We start from the raw sequence: 20,179 nt of genomic DNA, 5'->3' as shown, positions 1-20,179 counted from the left end.
TGCAGGAGATTGTGCGCCACGATGGGCACGCATCTCTGCTTGAAGGTCCTCCACCATCACTACATACAGTATATGTACAGCTTCCTTCTTATATCACCCTCAGGTCACTTCCGGGCAGAAGGTCCTCCACCATCACTATATACAGTATATGTACAGCTTCTCTCTTCGATCACCCTCAGGTCACTTCCAGACTGAAGGTCCTTTACCATCACTATATACAGTGTATGTACAGCTCCTCTCTTCTAGCACCCTTAGGTGACCTCCAAGCAGAAGGTCCCCCACCATCACTACATACAGTATATGTACAGCTTCTCTCTTATCTCAACCTGAGGTCACCTCCAGGCAGAAGGTCCTCCACCATCACTACATACAGTATATGTACAGCTTCTTAGTCCCCCACCATCACTGCATACAGTATATGTACAGCTTCTTAGTCCCCCACCATCGCTATATACAGTATATGTACAGCTTCCCTTAGTCCCCCACCATCACTACATACAGTATATGTACAGCTTCTCTCTTATATCACCCTCAGGCTTCCTCCAGGTAGAAGGGACCCCACCATCACTTGTACATACAATATATGTACAGCTTCTCTCTTCTGTCAGGCGTAGCTCACCAAAATCAGTACAGAGGCCATTCCGAAGTGTAATTAAAACTCTGAAACAAGCTTGTTTAGTATTATCTTGTGGAATTTATTCTCCAGCAGGCACAGGTTTGGAATTGAGGTCCCTCTTCCCTGCTTACACCTGTATGACATTGCGGCTGTCCTTGGCTGTTCGCGTACATATTGTGCCATGGCCCGGTCAGTTGGGCGCAGGGTGAGCCGAATGGCTTTAAATGCTGTTCCCCCTCCAAGCCGTAGCAACTGAGAGGGGCACGTAATTTGGCATCTGGCTATTGCTAGTACCCAAATTACATTGAAAATCTTGCTGCACCGCTGCAGCTGTAATAACATTACATCTATGGCGGCAGTCAATGCAGATGTTATGCGCGTGCCTAAACCACCTGTCTGGGACCATTTCTCCCAACACCTCTTCGATACTGCAGCTGTCCTGGGCCGGTTTTGGCATTTCATTTCGATTGGTATGTATAAAGTAAAACCTGCACTGGAGACCATAGATCCTCAGCTATGACACTGTCTGTGAATAAAGGGTAACCAGTTAAATTATGAAATCCCATGAGGAGTTTAATACTGCTACAGTATTTTTTTTAGACATGTGGACTTGAAATCTTGAGTTGTTACTTCACTTATTTGAAGTTTTTTTTTATAATTGTCTTTTGTAGGAAAACCCTTCCAGTTGAGTCCCCAGGCTGAAGAAGTGGCCAGTTTCTTTGCCAAGATGTTGGACCATGAATACACCACAAAGGAGGTCTTCCGAAATAACTTCTTCACTGACTGGAGAAAGGTACCATAAGTGTTTGTGAAACAATTACCATTACATTACCATGTAGCACTATTAGTGCTTCGAAAGGAACACTCATAGACTAAAACCCTTTGCTATATGTCCCTGTAAACAAGAGAGTTTACAATGCACTATGCAGAGATGTAGGGCTGATGGGTAATGAGGATCCTTAACTTTATGGTTGAGGCTTCAATTTGTGGCTACTAATTGCCATCTGCAATTACCCTGCAGTTCATATCAGCCTTCCCTTTCATAAAAGCTTTCCTGTGTCCCTTCCGATTTGCCTGTGATAGCGTTACATAGTTACATAGTTACATAGTTATTTTGGTTGAAAAAAGACATACGTCCATCGAGTTCAACCAGTACCAGCGTTAGCTTGGCTAATTGCTTGGTGCCCCTTTTTTGATATCAGATCTAGTTCTGTCATTGATTACCTTGATTTTGATCCTTAGCCTTTTCCTGAACTAGTCTTGTTTGCCGCCTGGATTGATCCTTTTCCTGAATTCGACTACGAGATTGGATTGCCCTGTTATGTGCATTGTCTCCTGTGTATGATCCCTACCTTTGTCCTCTCTTGTGGGTACTGCTGGCAGAGCCGGGACAAGGACCTCCAGCACCCAAGGCTGAGACACCAAAGTGCGCCCCTCCAGCCCTCCCACCCCAGCTGTCACACACTGATTGCTATTAGACTAAGAGGCACCCCAGGGCCCACAACCTCCCCAACACCTTAATATCTAGTTATCTGGCTTGCAGTCACTGCTATGTATCCCCTTTTCTTATTTTTTTCTGCTTCATACACAATTAGGAATGACAGCTGAATGAATTGTGCGCCCCCTCCTACAGTGCGCCCTGAGGCTGGAGCCTCTCCAGCCTATGCCTCGGCCCGGCCCTGACTGCTGGTATCGCTGCCTTTCCCTCTCATCAGTCTCTATACCTTGCGCATTAAGGCCTGGGTGTGACCGAAGTCAGGTAGACGCTACTGTCTTCTGTTCAAGCGGGATGCGCCACACAAGATGAAGATTGCGGTGGTAGATTGGGGCATGGGGCTGATACAAAGGCAGAGAGTCCGACAGGCCTTACTCCTTTTTTAGCTTTGTAAAATAAAATGTAATCTTGGTAATTCAAACACAAGACCTTACATGTTAAGGTAGTCCAGGGCTTGGACATTGGCTTCATTGAAAATTAATTGTATAGTAGTAGAAGTCTGTTGCAACTCTCAAGTCATACCACATTGCAGGAAGGGATGTTGAAGATCATTGATGTAGGTGTGTGGCTACGGTTGCATGTTCCCTCAACAAGCACACTTTGAAAATGATATAATCATCATATGTCCCCGAGTAATTATCATGCGAAGAACACTTTATATAAAAGCCATCTAGGGGGATAATTGATACTTAACCATTTCAGCCCGCGGGGATTTTTCACCTTATGCATCAGAGCAATTTTCACCTCCCATTCATTTGCTAATAACTTTATCACTTCTTAACACAATTTATTGATCTGTATCTTGTTTTTTCCGCCACTAATTAGGCTTTCTTTGGGTGGCACATTTTGCTAAGAATTATTTTTTTATAAATCCATTTTACAGGATTAATAAGAAAAAAATGGAAAAAAATAATTTTCTCAGTTTTGTCCATTATAGCTTTAAAATAATCCACGCTACCATAATTAAAACCTATGTATTTTATTTGCCCGTTTGTCTCGGTTATGACACCATTTCAATTTTGCCTCTGTCACAATGTATGGCGCCAATATTTTATTTGGAAATAAAGGTGCATTTTTCCATTTTGCGTCCATCACTATTTCCAGGCTTATAATTTAAAAAAATGTCCGTAGTATACCCCCTTCAAATGCATATTTAAAAAGTTCAGACCCTTAGGTAACTGTTTTGTTTTTTTGTTTTTTTTTTTTTATTTTTATTGTAATTTTTTTTCCCCCATTAAAAATTTTATTTGGGTAATATTTTGGTGTGGGAAATAAACGGTTAATTTTTAATGTTATTATATGTGTAAATCGTAATGTAAAAAATATGTAGATGTAGTTTTACTATTTTGCCACAAAATGGCCACCTTGAATTTTTTTTCTTCTTGTGCTTCTCGCTAACTGGAAGCACAAGGAGTACGCGGAAAATTTTATTGGCAGAAAGACTGAAGCCTCTAGTAAGAGCGCTTTGGTTTTTCTGCTGGGGACACGGATCGGTGATCGGGAACCATGTTGCAAAATCTGAGGTCTGTTTTTACACTTCCATTGAGAACTGAGAAGACCTGATTGGCATCTAAAATTTGGAAGGAAGCCACTTCCTACAAAGTTCCTCTGAGGGACAGTTAGTGACAAGACCATATACTCTGTACAGTGCTGTGTAATATGTCGGCGGCGGCTCTTTATAAATAAATATATAGTATTTCGATTCAGCAAATTGTTTGCATTCCACCTGTTCAGTGTTATTGTATGCATATAGTTGCCACTACTGTTTCACTGCAGCTTACTTATGCTGTGAAGCATGCTATAGAAACACAACGCAGACAGAAGTGGTATTGACTGAAACTACTGATCCTGAAACTATTCTGAAATTCTCTGTTTGAAATGTTGCAATATTGACATATTGCCAATATTATTGTGTGTAGAGCGATTTGTTTACACTATGTGCCTAGAGTCATACTGCGGATAATAAATCTAACCTTTTTTACATCATAAGCTGTGTTTATCAACTTGGGAAGCAGAAAAGGTTGTTGTCACCAGAGCTAAAGGGGAACTGAACTTGAAGGGACCCTGAACACAACTTAAAAATGGAATATGAACTTACCTGGGGCTTCCTCCAGCCCCCCGGGGTCCATGAGGTCCCTCCACGTCCTCTGGGCTGCCTCCGTTCTTCCGCTGGTTGCCCTGTTAGCCACTCAACTTTGTCTGGAGTCGTGGGCATGCGTGGCCCTTCCGTGCTCCTGTCTCACTCAGCGCCCGTTGCCGTGAGCTTTCTGAGCATGCACGGTTCTTTCTTTTAAGTACAGCCTGCTCTTTCTTTCAAGAACCGTATGTGCGCAGAAAGCTCATGACATCGGGTATGCCAGTGAGACGGGCGCGCAAAAGGGTTGCGCAACTAACGGAGCGGCCAGAGGAAGAATGGAGGTGGCCCAGAGGATGCTGAGGGACTAAACGGACTACGAGGGGCTGGAAGAAGCCCCAGGTAAGTTCATATTACATATTTAAAGGAACACTATCGATTAACATGTTTTTTTACATTTTTTTTTAAAAGACAGTACTTGTGCTGCCAAGTACTGGTGTATACATTTCTATTCTTATCTCTTACTGTTATCTAATTCCTTTCACACTTTTCTGATGGCAGTCTGCTCTAATCGGATGCCAGAGTGAGCCATGAGGGGAGGGGGGGAATCCCCTCACAGTGCATCTGTTAGCCCTGTGTGTGCAGAAAGCTCAGTCAGAGACAGGCAGAGCTTTCTCTCACAGAGAGCAGAGGAAATGTATCTTATGTGCTTAAACATTTGTAATTGTGTGTGTGAAACCGGACAGGCTTTTGTTTTCATATAACTCTCCTTCAATATTACACTGTTCTTAGCATGTCAGACTGCAGAGATTCTTACCTCTGCAAAGGAGACATTCCAAACGTAGCTAAAATCTACACACAATGAATTACAGATGTTGCCTCTGATATTTAACATGAAAAGTAGGAAAATGTTTACACAGCTACTTAGACATTATTTGTACATTGTCATTTTAGAACACTTGGGTATTGATGGCGTTCCTTTAAGTTGTGTTTATGATCCCTTTAACCAGCCGGGCGGTATGGACGAGCTCAGCTCGTCCATCACCGCCGGAGGCTGCCGCTCAGGCCCTGCTGGGCCGATTTTCTTCAAATAAAGAGCAGCACACGCAGCCGGCACTTTGCCAGCCGCGTGTGCTGCCTGATCGCCGCCGCTCTGCGGCGATCCGCCGCGAGCAGCGGCGAAAGAGGGTCCCCCCAGCCGCCTGAGCCCAGCGTAGCCGGAACAAAAAGTTCCGGCCAGCGCTAAGGGCTGGATCGGAGGCGGCCGACGTCAGGACGTCGGCTGACGTCCATGACGTCACTCCGCTCGTCGCTATGGCGACGATGTAAGCAAAACAAGGAAGGCCGCTCATTGCGGCCTTCCTTGTTTATTCTGGGCGCCGGAGGCGATCGGAAGAACGCCTCCGGAGCGCCCTCTAGTGGGCTTTCATGCAGCCAACTTTCAGTTGGCTGCATAAAATATTTTTTTTTTATTTACAAAAAACCCTCCCGCAGCCGCCCTGGCGATCTTAATAGAACGCCAGGGTGGTTACCCCACTTCTAATCCACTCCCACAGGAAGGTTACACCGCCAGTAAAGTGTCAGTTTGTCAGGATAATTTATCAGAGGTTAACCCTCTTTTCTGATATTACTTGCAAACTGAAAGAGGAATTGTCGCGAAAATCTTAAAATTTAAAACACATACAAATAAGAAGTACATTTCTCCCAGAGTAAAATGAGCCATACATTACTTTTCTCCTATGTTGCTGTCACTTACAGTAGGTAGTAGAAATGTGACATTACTGACAGATTTTGGACTAGCCCATCTCCTCATAGGGGGGTTCTCAGGGTTTTCTTTATTTTTAAAAGCATTTTTCTCTGTACAACTGCCAAAATAGTGTGCAATGAGCAGGGAGGCTTGCCAGCATCTTTGTATTAATCCTTTTCAGAGAATGTCTTTATAAAGAATAATGGCCGTGCTGAGAAATCCCCCATGAAGAGATGGACTACCTCAAAACTTGTCGGTAATGTCAGATTTCTACTACCTACTGTAAGTGACAGCAACATGGTAGAGTAATTTATGGCTCATTTTACTCTGGAAGTAACATATTTCTTATTTGTATGTGTTTTAAATGTTAAGATTTTCGCGACAGTTCCTCTTGAATCCTGACAGTGTGAAAATATCAAATTGTCCTAAATATGCGAATGTATATGAGTCTGATATAAATTATCACCATAGTGAGAAGCCATGCGATGATTTTAAATTCTATACATTGGGAAGTAATTTTGATGAGTGTAGATACTGGGTTTTAAAAAGTCAATACTAGTCCTACAAATAAATGGTCCATATTGGTGACAGGTGAAGAGTTGGGTAATTCTATTGACCAAGAGCAAGAGGCAGCAGAGGTGGTGGTGAAAGTTCGATAGGTGCCCTCAGTATAGGTTAGCTAGGTAGGTGCCTTCAATATAGGTAGCCAGTATAGTTGCCACCAGTATAGGTTAGATAGGTAGGCACCCCAATATAGGTTAGCCCCCTTGGCGTTATGATTCTTTCTGGATTTTAGGGTCTAAAAGCGGTACAATTTTTTTGCACCCTTTCAGACCCTAAAACCTGGAAAAAATCATGCTGCCAGGGAGACCTGCACAGCCCCAACAATCACTCATTTCCCTGGGCTCCCGCGCTGCAGTTATGCTTCCATCCTCCAGGAGGCGCTGCAATTCTAAAGTGAGATTGCCGGCTGACTTCATGTCGTCACCTCCTCCTGGTGATCTCAGCAGGAGGAAGCAGAGCCCCGGAGGAGAGGAAGTAGAATGGCTTCCGACTTTGGAATCCCTGGGAGGTATGTAAAAACGCTCCCGCTGCGCGCATTGCTCTGTATAGAGCCACCGGCAGCTACCCTGAGCAGAGGTCCGGATTCCCGACCCTAGCTCGGGGCTACCGCCAAGGAGGTTAGCTAGGTAGGTGCCCGGCGCCTGCCCGCAGTATAGGTTAGATAGGTAGGAGCCCCCAGTATAGGTTAGATAGGTACATGCCCCCCCCATTTCATAGGTGATTGAGGGGGAAGCCGCGGCCTCGCGGGGAGGGCGGTCCGACTTTTCTCCCTTCCTCTCCCCGGGGCCGCCTTCAGTTCTCCCCCTTCAGCTGCAGAGGAAGCGCAGGGAAGCTTCTCCTATTGAGCAACTCACATCCCTGCCGTTCCGATTGCCACCTCACTTGCCGCTGGTCTCCTCTGCATAGCCGCATATACACGCTTTACTTCCTGCGTCTGCTGATACACGCTCTACTTCCTGCAGGAGAACCGCACGTCCTGCAGGAAGTAGAGCGTGTATGCGGGGCTATGCAGAGGAGGCCAGCAGCAAGTGAGGCGGCGATTAGAATGGCAGGGAGGTGCATTGCTCAATAGGAGAGGCTTCCCTGCGCTTACTCTGCAGCGGAGGGGGGAGCACTGAGGGCGGCCCGGGGAGAAGGTAGGGAGAAGTTGGGCCACCCTCCCCTGTGGCTGAGTCCCAGTGAGGCCAAGGCTCCTCCCTCCATTACGCCCCCCCCCCCCCCCACACACACATCGCTCAGGGCAGTCGCACGCCCCTAGAAACAGGGCTGCAAGTAACAGGAGTTAAAGTGAATAACATTCTTAGATGAATAAAACTGGAAATATGTGTATAAATCACTTGTGAGGCAACACTAAGTATGAGAAACAGTTTTGGGAACCACAATATAGGAAGGACATTTGACATAAAAAAAAATAGGTCCAAACACAGGCAAGTAATCAGAAGGATGGAAGATCTCGCTTACCAAGAAAGGTTGGACAAACTGTTCATTTAGCTTGGAAAAAAATGATTGAGAGATGCCCTGATTATCATGTATAAATACATCGGAGGACAATACAAAGCTTGTCAGAAAAGCTACTTTTCCCCTGGCTTGTACAAAGGATAAGGGGACATGATCTAGGCATGGAAAAAAGGAGATTTTACCACTTGTGTGATTCTCTACAGTAAGAGTGGTAGAAATATTGAAAAGCTCACCATAGGAAGTAGCAGTGGCGGCTTCAGGATTTTTTTTTGGGGGGGGGGGTGCTATACAGGTGCTGGACCAACTTCTGGGGTAGTTGATGACCCGCTGTGGCAAAAAAAGGGCGTGGTCATGACTGTATGAGGGCGGGGCTAACTAATTTAAAGTGAACCAGAGGTGAGCGTGATATGGAGGCTGCCAGCCCTGCTGATCTATTTGGTTGCAGTAGTGAACTGAATTACACCAGAAACAAGCATGCAGCTAATCTTGTCAGTTCTGACAATATTGTCAGAAACCCCTGACCTGCTACATGCTTGTTCAGGGTCTACGGTTGAAAGAATTAGAGGCAGAGGACCAGCACAGCAGCCAGGCAACTGGTATTGCTTAAAAGGAGATAAATATGGCAGCCTCAATATTATTCTCACCTAGAATTCCCTTTAAAAGTGCAACACAGACAGTGGGCCCTTTCCCCAGAAAATTCACATAATTGTGCAGGTTTTCTCAAGAAAATACACGCAATGTGAGCATATTTGCCCAGAAAATACGTTCAATCATGTCGGCAGATTTGACCAGAAAATACGTTCAATCACGTCGGCAGATTTGACCAGAAAATACGTTCAACCATGTCGGCAGATTGAACCAGAAAATGCGTTCAATCACGTCGGCAGACTTGATCAGAAAACACTTCAATCATGTGGCAGATTTAACCAGAAAACACTTCAATCATGTGGCAGATTTAACCAGAAAACACTTTAATCATGTGGCAGATTTAACCAGAAAACACTTTCAATCGTGGCAGACTTGACCAGAAAAGTCCCCCCCCCCCCCCCCCCCCGGCCTCATAGAAGTTACCCTTCACCTGTTACTGATTCTGAACTGTGCTTGTAAAAGTTCCAAACCACATATGGGCAGATGAATAAAGCGCTCCTGTTGCTGTGCACCTCAATGGAGAGAGACAGAAGGAGAGGACTGGGAATGAGGAATGGGAGTGACCCCAAAGACAATGAGCAGCATTCGGCTCCCCCCCCAAAAAAATTAAACTTCTAAACTCAATTGTAGCTGCAGGGTCTAGATTCCCACTTGAACATGCAGAACCAATGAGGCTGTTTTGCACTTGTAAGTGTGAATGGGGCCTAAAAGCTGCAGTGGCCCAATTAGAAAAAAATGGCCTGGTCACTAGGGGGGTGTAACACCATGGTTCTCAAGTGGTTAAAGGGAGCCGCCGTAGGCGCCACAGAATAGTGGCATTTATGCACCTGCAATGCCCGATCTATAACTGGCGCTGTATCGGCTATATATGGGGCACACAAATTACTGCTCTGGTGCCCAAAGACCGCTATTTTGTATTGGCGCCTATGGCAGTGCCCATTTAGTCCACTTGCTACTTGTCCACTTATTAGGCTTCTTTTTTCCTGCCTGTCTGGAGAGGCTGATGGGCTCGGATATAAGCAGAAAGGTCATGTGACGTTACAAGCTATCATTACCTTCCTGATGGTATAGACCGCTGGGGTCTGTATCTGGTCACTCTCATAAGATCGCCTCCAATTGCTGCTGGCGTCAGGGTGTTGATTTCACAGCACGCCGCTGCTTTAAGTGTGTCATGAAAAATGCACGCCTGGCTCTTCTCTGCTCTCTGCACTTCTGCACTCATGTATTTTTCACAGCACTTCTTCCATCTTAAAGGACGTCCTGCTCGCCAATTAGCGGCCCGTCAGCCCGCTGGAGAGGCCATGTAATATTCACAGCTTCTGAAGTTCTTGGGAAGACCGGCTAAAAAGGAGAATTTGTAGTAACTGTGAAATGGATTTATATGCAGACAGAGGAAGACTGTCTACAGCAGATTTTGAGCATTGATCACTCGGGGCCTGGGGGATTTTCCTGTTTAACCACTTCACATTCAGTCGATTTCACTTTATGCATCCGAGCAATGTTCACCTCCCATTCATTAGCCTATAACTTTATCACTACTTACATAGTTACATAGTTACATAGTTATTTTGGTTGAAAAAAGACATACGTCCATCGAGTTCAACCAGTACAAAGTACAACTCCAGCCCGTCCCCCCACATATCCCTGTTGATCCAGAGGAAGGCGAAAAAACTCCCACAAGGCATGGTCCAATTAGCCCCATAAGGGAAAAATTCCTTCCTGACTCCAGATGGCAATCAGATAAAATCCCTGGATCAACATTATTAGCCATTACCTAGTAATTGTAGCCATGGATGTCTTTCAACGCAAGGAAAGCATCTAAGCCCCCTTTAAATGCAGGTATAGAGTTTGCCATAACGACTTCCTGTGGCAATGCATTCCACATCTTAATCACTCTTACTGTAAAGAACCCTTTCCTAAATAAATGGCTAAAACGTTTTTCCTCCATGCGCATCTCATGTCCTCTAGTCCTTTGAGAAGGCCTAGGGACAAAAAGCTCATCCGCCAAGCTATTATATTGCCCTCTGATGTATTTATACATGTTAATTAGATCTCCTCTAAGGCGTCTTTTCTCTAGACTAAATAAACCCAGTTTATCTAACCTTTTTTGGTAAGCGAGACCTTCCATCCCACGTATCAATTTTGTAGCTCGTCTCTGCACCTGCTCTAAAACTGCAATATCTTTTTTGTAATGTGGTGCCCAGAACGGAATTCCATATTCCAGATGTGGCCTTACTAGAGAGTTAAACAGGGGCAATATTATGCTAGCATCTCGAGTTTTTGTTTCCCTTTTAATGCATCCCAAAATTTTGTTCGCTTTAGCTGCAGCGGCTTGGCATTGAGTATGATTATTTAACTTGTTGTCGATGAGTACTCCTAAGTCCTTCTCCAAGTTTGATGTTCCCAACTGTATCCCATTTATTTTGTATGGTGCTAGACCATTGGTACGACCAAAATGCATGACTTTACATTTGTCAACATTGAATTTCATCTGCCATGTATGTGCCCATATAGCCATCCTATCCAGATCCTGTTGCAATATGACACTATCTTCCTGAGAGTTGATGATTCTGCACAATTTTGTATCATCTGCAAAAATAGCAACATTGCTCACTACTGCATCTACTAGGTCATTAATAAATAAATTGAAGAGCACTGGACCCAGTACAGACCCCTGTGGGACCCCACTGCTAACAGTCTCCCATTTTGAGTACGATCCATTGACCACCACTCTTTGTTTTCTGTCCATTAGCCAGTTCCCTATCCATGCACACAAACTCTTCCCCAGTCCTTGCATCCTCAACTTTTGCACCAGACTTCTGTGGGGAACAGTGTCGAAGGCCTTTGCATCCAAGTCCAAGTATATCACATCTACAGCATTCCCAATATCCATATTAGCATTCACTACCTCATAAAAGCTGAGCATGTTAGTCAAACAGGACCTGTCTTTAGTAAACCCATGTTGATGCTGAGAAATAAGATTATTTTCTACTATGAAGTCATGTATAGTATCTCTTAGTAACCCCTCAAATAGTTTGCATACAACTGATGTTAAGCTTACAGGTCTATAATTTCCTGGATCAGATTTTTTGCCCTTCTTAAATAATGGGAAAACGTGGGCTGTACGCCAATCCACTGGGACTCTGCTAGTTGCAAGAGAGTCACAAAAGATAAGATAAAGGGGTTTAGCTATAACTGAACTTAATTCTCTTAGGACCCGAGGATGCATGCCATCCGGGCCAGGTGCCTTGTCTATTTTTTATTTATTTAGTCTTGCCTTTACTTCTTCCTGCGTTAAGTATTTAATATTACAGTTAGAAGATTGAGACTCTTCTGCCTCTGTAATTTGCAACAGTGCTGTTTTATTTGTGAAGACAGAAGCAAAGAAAGCATTTAATAACTCTGCCTTACCTTGGTCATCCACCATTGAGTTCCCACCCTCATCCTTTAGGATTCCTATACAGTCAACCTTTCTTTTTTTAGAGTTGATGTACTTGTAAAACTTTTTTGGGATAGATTTGATATCCCTAGCGATTTGATTTTCAGCTTCGATCTTTGCCAGCCTAATTTCTTTTTTACAATTTTTATTGCACTCCTTATAATTGCTTAGTGCAGCCTCAGTCCCCTCCTGTTTTAGGACCTTATAGGCATTCTTTTTCCTCTTCATTTTATCCCTAACCTTTCTATTCATCCATAGAGGCCTTTTTTTATTCCTAGACATTTTGTTTCCATATGGGATATACATACTACAATATTGATTGAGAATACGTTTAAAAGCTTGCCATTTCCCTTCAGTGTCCTTCCCTTGTAGTACATTATCCCAGTTCACCAAACTTAGTGCCTGCCTAATTTGATTGAACTTTGCTTTTCTAAAATTCATAGTTTTAGTGGTCCCGCTGCCCCGTGGCCTATCAGTCACCAGATCAAACGTTATCATGTTGTGATCACTATTTCCCAAATGTTCTTGAACCTGCACATTTGATACATTATCTGGTCTATTAGAAATGATCAGATCCAGTAACGCATTCCCCCTAGTTGATTCCGTTACCATTTGAGTCAAGTAATTGTCCTGTAGTGCTGCTAGAAATCTGCTGCTTTTACCAGAATGGGTAGCCTCAATACCCCAGTCAATGTCTGGAAAGTTGAAGTCGCCCATAATTATGACCTCATTTTTACTTGCAGCTTTTTCAATCTGCTGTAGTAATCGCAGTTCTGCAGCTTCATTAATAAGAGGTGGTCTGTAGCATACCCCAATAAGCAATTGGCAACTTTTATTTCCACCATGAATATTTACCCAAACGGACTCCACATCTTCGCAATCTTCCTCCATCTCATCGTTGAGGACAGCTGTAAAAGAATTCTTAACAAAGAGACAAACCCCTCCACCTTTTTCCCCTGTTCTATCCCTCCTAAACACATTGGCGTCAATTCACCAGAGAGGATTTACTAAGAGAAAAAAGGTAGGTAGTTTATCTCATGAGGTATTTTAACACTCTGGAGTCAATTCACCAGTGTGAGAGGACAGAGAGAAAAGTGTTCGATAGCAGGGGATAATGGAGAGATATGAATGAGGAAAGTGTGAGAAAGCAGAGAGTTAGGTAATCGGTATTAATGATTTACTTGGGATACTTTTCCTCTCTGTAAGCTTGAAAGTGAAGCATTGTGGGTAAGAGGCGGAGTTTTACCACTACCTGACCAGAGTATTCCCGCCTTTTACTGCCGGATCATATCATAAATCATATCACGAGTGAGTCTGAACTTCTTCATCACCTCTGTCTCAGTAAAATTATCAAGAACTGTTCTCTCACGAAAAATACGAGGGGCGATTAAACAGACCCTCCTCCTGCGCCTTCGTCTCCTCATAATAGAAGCAAGCTCTAAGGCCTAGTGCACACCAGAGCGGTTCGGCTGCGTTTTGCGATCCGCTTGCGGCTGCGGATACGCTTGGGTAATGTATTTCAATGGGCTGGTGCACACCAGAGCGGGAGGCGTTTTGCAGAAACGCATACTCCCGGGCTGCTGCAGATTTTGGATTGCGGAGGCGTTTCTGCCTCAATGTTAAGTATAGGAAAAACGCAAACCGCTCTGAAAAAGGCACTTCAGAGCGGTTTGCCAGGCGGTTTTTGTTACAGTAGCTGTTCAGTAACAGCTTTACTGTAACAATACATGAAATCTACTACACCAAAAACGCTTCACAAAACCGCAAAATGCTAGCTGAAACGCTACAGAAAAATAAGAAAAAGCGTTTCAAAATCTGCTAGCATTTTGCGGATCTGCTCGTGGTTTTTTGGTATGCACCAGTCCTAACAGAGTAAGCTCAAAAGGCTTCATCTTCCACAGCAGCAGCTGCTGTGTGAAAACCACGATATCTCCAGGTTCATTCAGGGGATAAAGAGATGAAAAAATAACGAATGGCCACACCCCCTTTCTTCCCTGGTGAATTGTGATTTGGAGAAAAACTAACTACTAACTATCACTTATTTATCTCATACTTATCTCACATTTATCTCTTGCATTTCTCTCTGTCGATATTTTCCCCTATACTTCTGGAGAATTGCTATTTGGAGATATCACAGGAGGTAAATTACCTCCCAAGAGATAAATAGGTTGGTAACCTCTGGTGAATTGACACCATTGTATCCTTTTAAATTAGATATCCAGTCATGGCTTTCATCCATCCATGTCTCGGTTATTCCCACAATGTCATAGCCTTTGTCATTCAGAATGAACTCTAGTTCGTCTATTTTATTTGCAAGGCTCCGAGCATTGGTTACCATGCACTTTATATTTTTACCAACACATTTACCAATTTTGTTTACACGAAATGGGCTACTTGAAGTTTTACCAACCTCCTTAATCTTGTCACTGTCCCCACCCCCCTCTCCACCCCCCATAATGTTAGGCTCCCACTGTCTTTTTACCTTATCTTGTCTACATATTGAGACTTTATCCTCCCGCCTCCCCAGATCCTAGTTTAAAATCTCCTCCAACCGTTTAGCCATCTTCTCCCCCAATGCAGCTGCACCCTCCCCATTAAGGTGCAGCCCATCCCTGCTGTAGAACCTGTAGCCGACTGCAAAGTCTGCCCAGTTCTCCAGGAACCCAAACCCTTCCTTCCTACACCAATTTCTCAGCCACTTATTTAACTCCCTAAGCTCCCTCTGTCTCTCAGATGTAGCGCGTGGCACTGGCAGTATTTCAGAGAACACCACCTTGGAGGTCCTTGCTTTAAGTTTATCTCCAACTACCTGAAAATCATTTTTGAGGACCTTCCATCTCCCACTAACTTTGTCATTGGTGCCAATGTGTACCATGACAGCTGGGTCTTCCCCAGCCCCACCCAATAATCTGTCAATTCTTTCCGCTACATGCCGAACCCGAGCACCCGGGAGGCAACAGACTGTACGGCATTCACGGTTTCTTCGACAGATTACCCTATCTGTGCGCCTAATAATTGAATCCCCTACCACCAGTACCTGTCTAGCCTTAGCTGCACTCCTATTCCCTTTCTCGTTACAGCAGTCTGCCCCTTGGTTGCTAAGGAGCACATCCTGCTGCAGCATTGCTACTCCTGAATCATCCTCCCCAATATTACGCAAACAAGCATACTTATTAGTGAGGGACAACTCGGGACTAGCCTCCCTGCCACTTTTTCCCCTACCCCTTCTAACTGTGACCCAACTAGCGGCTACCTCTGCTTCTTGCTCCAGCTTTACTCCACCCACCTCATCTTCACCGATTCCATCCAGTGTCTGGATCGTGAGATCCAAGCTCATCTCCATGTTGTGTATGCGTCTCAGTGTTGCGAGATGCTTATTTAGCTCTGCGACTTCCGCCTCTAACTGAGCAACATGCACACACCCAGGGCAACAGTAAACACCCTCAATCCGCTGATCAAGGCATGCATACATGTCACAGGATGTACACTGTACAGCATAGTCCAACATGATGACTATTGTGTGGGGAAATTTTATTTAAAGTAAACTGTGGCGGTAAAAGTTGAAACGGGAGAGGGAGTGAAGTTCGGGAGTGAGTGCAGCTGGGGTAGAAGAGGGGGAGTGGAGGAGGGGGAGTGAGTGAAGTTGGAGTGGAGGAGGGGGAGTGAGTAAGGTTGGGGTGGAGGAGGGGGAGTGAGTAAAGTTGGGGTGGAGGAGGGGGAGTGGAGGAGGGGGAGTGAGTGAAGTTGGAGTGGAGGAGGGGGAGTGAGTAAGGTTGGGGTGGAGGAGGGGGAGTGAGTGAAGCTGGGGTGGAGTCCTCAAAACTTAAAGGAGAACTGTAGTGAGAGGGATATGGAGGCTGCCATATTTATTTCCTTTTAAGCAATACCAGTTGCCTGGCAGCCCTGATGGTCTATTTGCCTAAAGAAGTGTCTGAATCACACCAGAAACCAGCATGCAGCTAATCTTTTCATATCTGTCTAAATTTGTCAGAAACACCTGATCTGCTGCATGCTTGTTCAGGGCCTATGGCTGAAAGTATTAGAGGCAGAGGATGAGCTGAATAGCCAGGCAACTGGTATTGCTTAAAAGGAAATAAATATGGCAGCCTCCATATACCTCTCACTACAGTTCTCCTTTAAAGACTACACCACAACGTGTTAGCACATCCTAACCAATGCAAAGAACCGCAATATTGTTTAAAAAAAAATGTTATTTAATTTTTTTTTATTTTTTTTTTACCTGCTTCCTCTCACCTCTCTCTTTGCGCCTGTGTTGTAACGCCTGTTTTTAACGCCTATGCCACTTGTGTCGAAGCCACTTAGTGAGCAAGCCACAGACTGAGCAAGCTCAGTACTGAGTCCTGAAGCTGACCAAATACCTCCTGTTACAGCTAGTCCCTCCCCCTAGCTAATTACCTGCCTGTTGCAAGCACACTAGAGGAAAAAAAAATGTACTTTTAAAAACTTTTAAAACGTACACTTGCGGCTAGATATCTGATGAACTGCAATGCACAAGCCTACCAGATATCAAAGCAGCAAAACAATGAACTGATCTATATCTTTTTTCCGCCACCAATTAGGCTTTCTTTGGGAGGTACATTTTGCTAAGAGCCACTTTACTGTAAATGCATTTTAACAGGAAGAATAAGAAAAAAAACTTTAAAAATGCATTATTTCTCAGTTTTCGGCCATTATAGTTTTAATATAATACATGCCTCCATAAATTAAAACCCACGTATTGTATTTGCCCATTTGTCCCGGTTATTACACAGTTTAAATTATGTCCCTATCACAATGTATGGCGACAATATTTTATTTGGAAATAAAAGTGCATTTTTTCCGTTTTGCATCCATCACTATTTACAAGCTTATAATTAAAAAAAATAGAAATATTTAATCTTTACATTGATATTTAAAAAGTTTAAACCCTTAGGCAAATATTTACGTGTTTTTTTTAATTGTAATTTTTTTTTTATTAAACATTTTATGTGGGTATTTTTGGGAGGGTGGGATAAAAATAGTATTTTTTATATAAATATATGTGTATTTTTATACTTTTTTACGTTTAGATGTAGTGTTACTTTTTGGCCACAAGATGGCAGCCATGAGTTTGTTTACATGACGTCACTCTAAGCGTAACATGTACGACGTAGGGGGATGCAAGAGGCAGAAAAAGCGAGGCTTCCGAGAGAAGCCGTTGCTTTTTCTGCAGGGGAGAGGAATCAATCATCAGGCACCATGTCCTGATTGATTCCTGTGCTAACGATCCGCGGCTGGAAGCGCGCGTGATCGGCCTCGGGAGCGTGCGGGAGCGCACATGGCCTCCTGGACGTAACTTTTACGTCCAGGAAGCTTAAATGGTTAAGGGGACTTGGTACCCCAAAAGTGCTATTTCAGATTATAGGGATGAGTCACCTGTTGACATCTTGTAAAAAAAAATCTTCCATGGAGTCTCACTCCCCCTGCTGCAATATTCATACTTCTCCATCTGCTTCAGCGATGCAGCAACAGCCCTGGAGTATGGATGGGGTCGGTGTTAGTGTTGTCACTATCCATATGATACTATTTCTTCACCCATGGTTTTATGTGTTCATGTTTTACATACGTGGCTGTCAGGGCCGGCCCGCTCATGAGGCGGGGTGAAACTTTTGCCTCAGGCGGCACATTTCTAGGGGCGGCATCCGCCCGTTGGTGGGTGCGGGGAGCTGGCCGCTGAGCTGGAGGGGTAGCGGGCAGGACGGGGGTATTGGGCCTAGCGGCGGGGAGAGAGCCCCTCCCTCGCCTGGGTCCCCCGATCTGCGCTCCCCTCCAGCCTTAAATAGATCGTCACTTCCTGGAACGCCGCCCACTGTATTGTAAGTGGACGGCGTTGCAGGAAGTGACGTCAGTGGAGCGCACGCTGGATCGAGCGAGGAAGAGGTGAGTCCTCCCCGCCCGTGCCTCTTACGAGTAGCGGCTGCTTCTGATCTATATAAGGCTGGAGGGGAGCGCAGATCGGGGGACCCAGGCGAGGGAGGGGCTTGCCGCTAGGCCCAATACCCCCGTCCTGCCCGCTACCCCTCCAGCTTGGCGCTCCCCCCCCAGTGGCTGCAGATTACAATCATCTCTAATAACTATACACATTTATCATGATAGGAAGTAGTCGGGCCATACAAGAGTTGGCTCTTACATTGAACTTTTATTCTGTTCCTCAACTGTCTAGAAATAGACTTTAAACTGAAAGAAAGAGAGAAATTAAAAGAATGAAAGGAAGAAAACCGGATGAAAGCACTAGGGAAGGGGGGGGGAGCTGGGCAGAGACATAGATTTAACAACTGATACCATAGTCAGACCAACAAGAGCAAGCCTATGTATTTTCCTATTAAATCTTGGGCCCTGTGTATTAATTCCTCCAATTTTTATTTTCTTTTTAACTCAATAAAACTGTAACTCTGTAGGTACAGAGAGGGTGGTTCCCACAGAGCAGGTATAAGCGCTGTTGCAGTATTAAAGGACAACTGAAGTATGAGGGATATGGAGGCTGCCATATTTATTTGCTTCTAAGTAATACCAGTTGCCTGGCTGTCCTGCTGATCATCTGCCTCTATACTTCTAGCCACAGACCCTGAACAAGCATGCAGCAGATCAGGTGTTTCTGGCATTGTCGCATTTGACAAGTTTAACTGCATGATTGTTTCAGGTGTGATTCAGACACTGCTGCAGCCAAATAGATCAAGAGAGGCGCTTGGCCATTATATAGACCCGGTTCGTTTTCGTTTTCTAAGCAACCGTTAGAACAGAGTATGGAAGAACTGACTGGTTCAGAATTGGCAAAGAAAATTGTGACAAGGTTGCACATTGTCTCCTTATTTATTTAAGCTGGTTTTGATGAGTCACGTGCTGGAGTTGCAGGAATATTAACAATCTGAGATATGCTGATGGCTGAAACTGAGAAAGTTGAAGAGCCTAATTATGAATGTCAAACAAGAAAGTGCCAAAGCTGTCTACTGCTTTAACATGAAGAAAACTGAAGTATGTAATCTGCTCCAATGAGCAATCTACAAATAGAGAATAAGTAGAAGTTGTAACAGATTTCATCTTCCTGGGATCGATAGTTCCTTTATAAACCATCTTCCTGGGATAGAAGATCACTGCAGATGGTAACAGCAGCCATGAGATTAGAGACTCTTTTTAGAAAGCTATGGCAAATTTGGACAAGATGCTAAAAGCTATAAATGTCACTTTACTAACAAAGATCATGATGGTTAACATCCTTGCCGGTTATCCCGAGTGCAGCTCGGGGTAACCCGCCGAGGAGGATTCCTCACTTTGCTAGCTGCGTGTTACTTACGATCACCGCCGCTCTGCGCCGATTCGCCGCTACCCGCCACATCAGAGGGTGCCCCCGCCCGAGACCCGTGCACTGCCTGGCCAATCAGTGCCAGGCAGCGCTGAGGGGTGGATCGGGACTCCCTCTGACGTCACAACGTCATCGCGTCCGTCGCCATGGTGACGGGGGAAGCCCTCATGGAAGTCCCGTTCAGAACGGGATTTCCGTATGGGCATATGCGCTGGCGGCGATCGGCGCGTACGGGGGGACGCCGCAGGGAGGGGGGGAAGCATGTAGCTAGCGCTAGGCTAGCTACATGCTAAAAAGAAAAAAAAAGAAAAAAAACACCCTCCCTGCCATGCGCAGCACATTTTTAGAACAGCAGGGAGGTTAAAGCTATGGTCCAAGTCCTATATTATATAAGGTGGCTTTAATGCAGTTCCATGATGGTTATAGTGCATATGTCTTTTAGATGCATAGTGAAGGTGCTAACAAAACTGGCCTTAAAGGACACCTGAAGCAAAAATAAACGAATAAAATAAACAATTGTATCTATCTTCCTTCTCCTAAAAATGACTTTTTAAGATATTCCACAGTTTTATTTAAGTTTTTACATTTTAACTGTTTTATTGTTTTTGCTCAATGACACATTCATTGAAGTATGCCAGAGCTAAAATTTATGAACTATTGACCTTTTTTTTCTTTCCTGCTCTTAGAAGCCATTTTCTGCTAGGGAAGGGTTTTATAGTTGGGATTTCTTATCGGTGAGTATCAAACTGTACTCCCAGTCTGAGTCAGGACTGAGTCAGCCACTTACATATCTGATATT

General features: G+C 44.4%; 1 protein-coding gene across 3 annotated transcripts in view; it reads left to right on the top strand.

Annotated features, from left to right (window-relative positions):
- The window catches only part of LOC137538547 (DNA topoisomerase I, mitochondrial-like), a 197,051-nt gene that overhangs the window by 99,901 nt on the left and 76,971 nt on the right, over positions 1-20,179 (top strand). For all 3 annotated transcript variants that reach the window (XM_068260787.1, XM_068260788.1, XM_068260786.1), the window contains exon 8: positions 1,288-1,409. In XM_068260787.1, the coding sequence (XP_068116888.1) occupies positions 1,288-1,409 (122 nt within the window). The remainder of the gene's footprint in view (positions 1-1,287; positions 1,410-20,179) is intronic.

The sequence above is a fragment of the Hyperolius riggenbachi genome, chromosome 11 (assembly GCF_040937935.1).
Source record: "Hyperolius riggenbachi isolate aHypRig1 chromosome 11, aHypRig1.pri, whole genome shotgun sequence".
In the NCBI taxonomy this organism is placed as follows: Eukaryota; Metazoa; Chordata; class Amphibia; order Anura; family Hyperoliidae; genus Hyperolius; species Hyperolius riggenbachi.
Note: the sequence above shows the minus strand (reverse complement) of the source record. Positions and strands in the feature narration are given on the sequence as shown.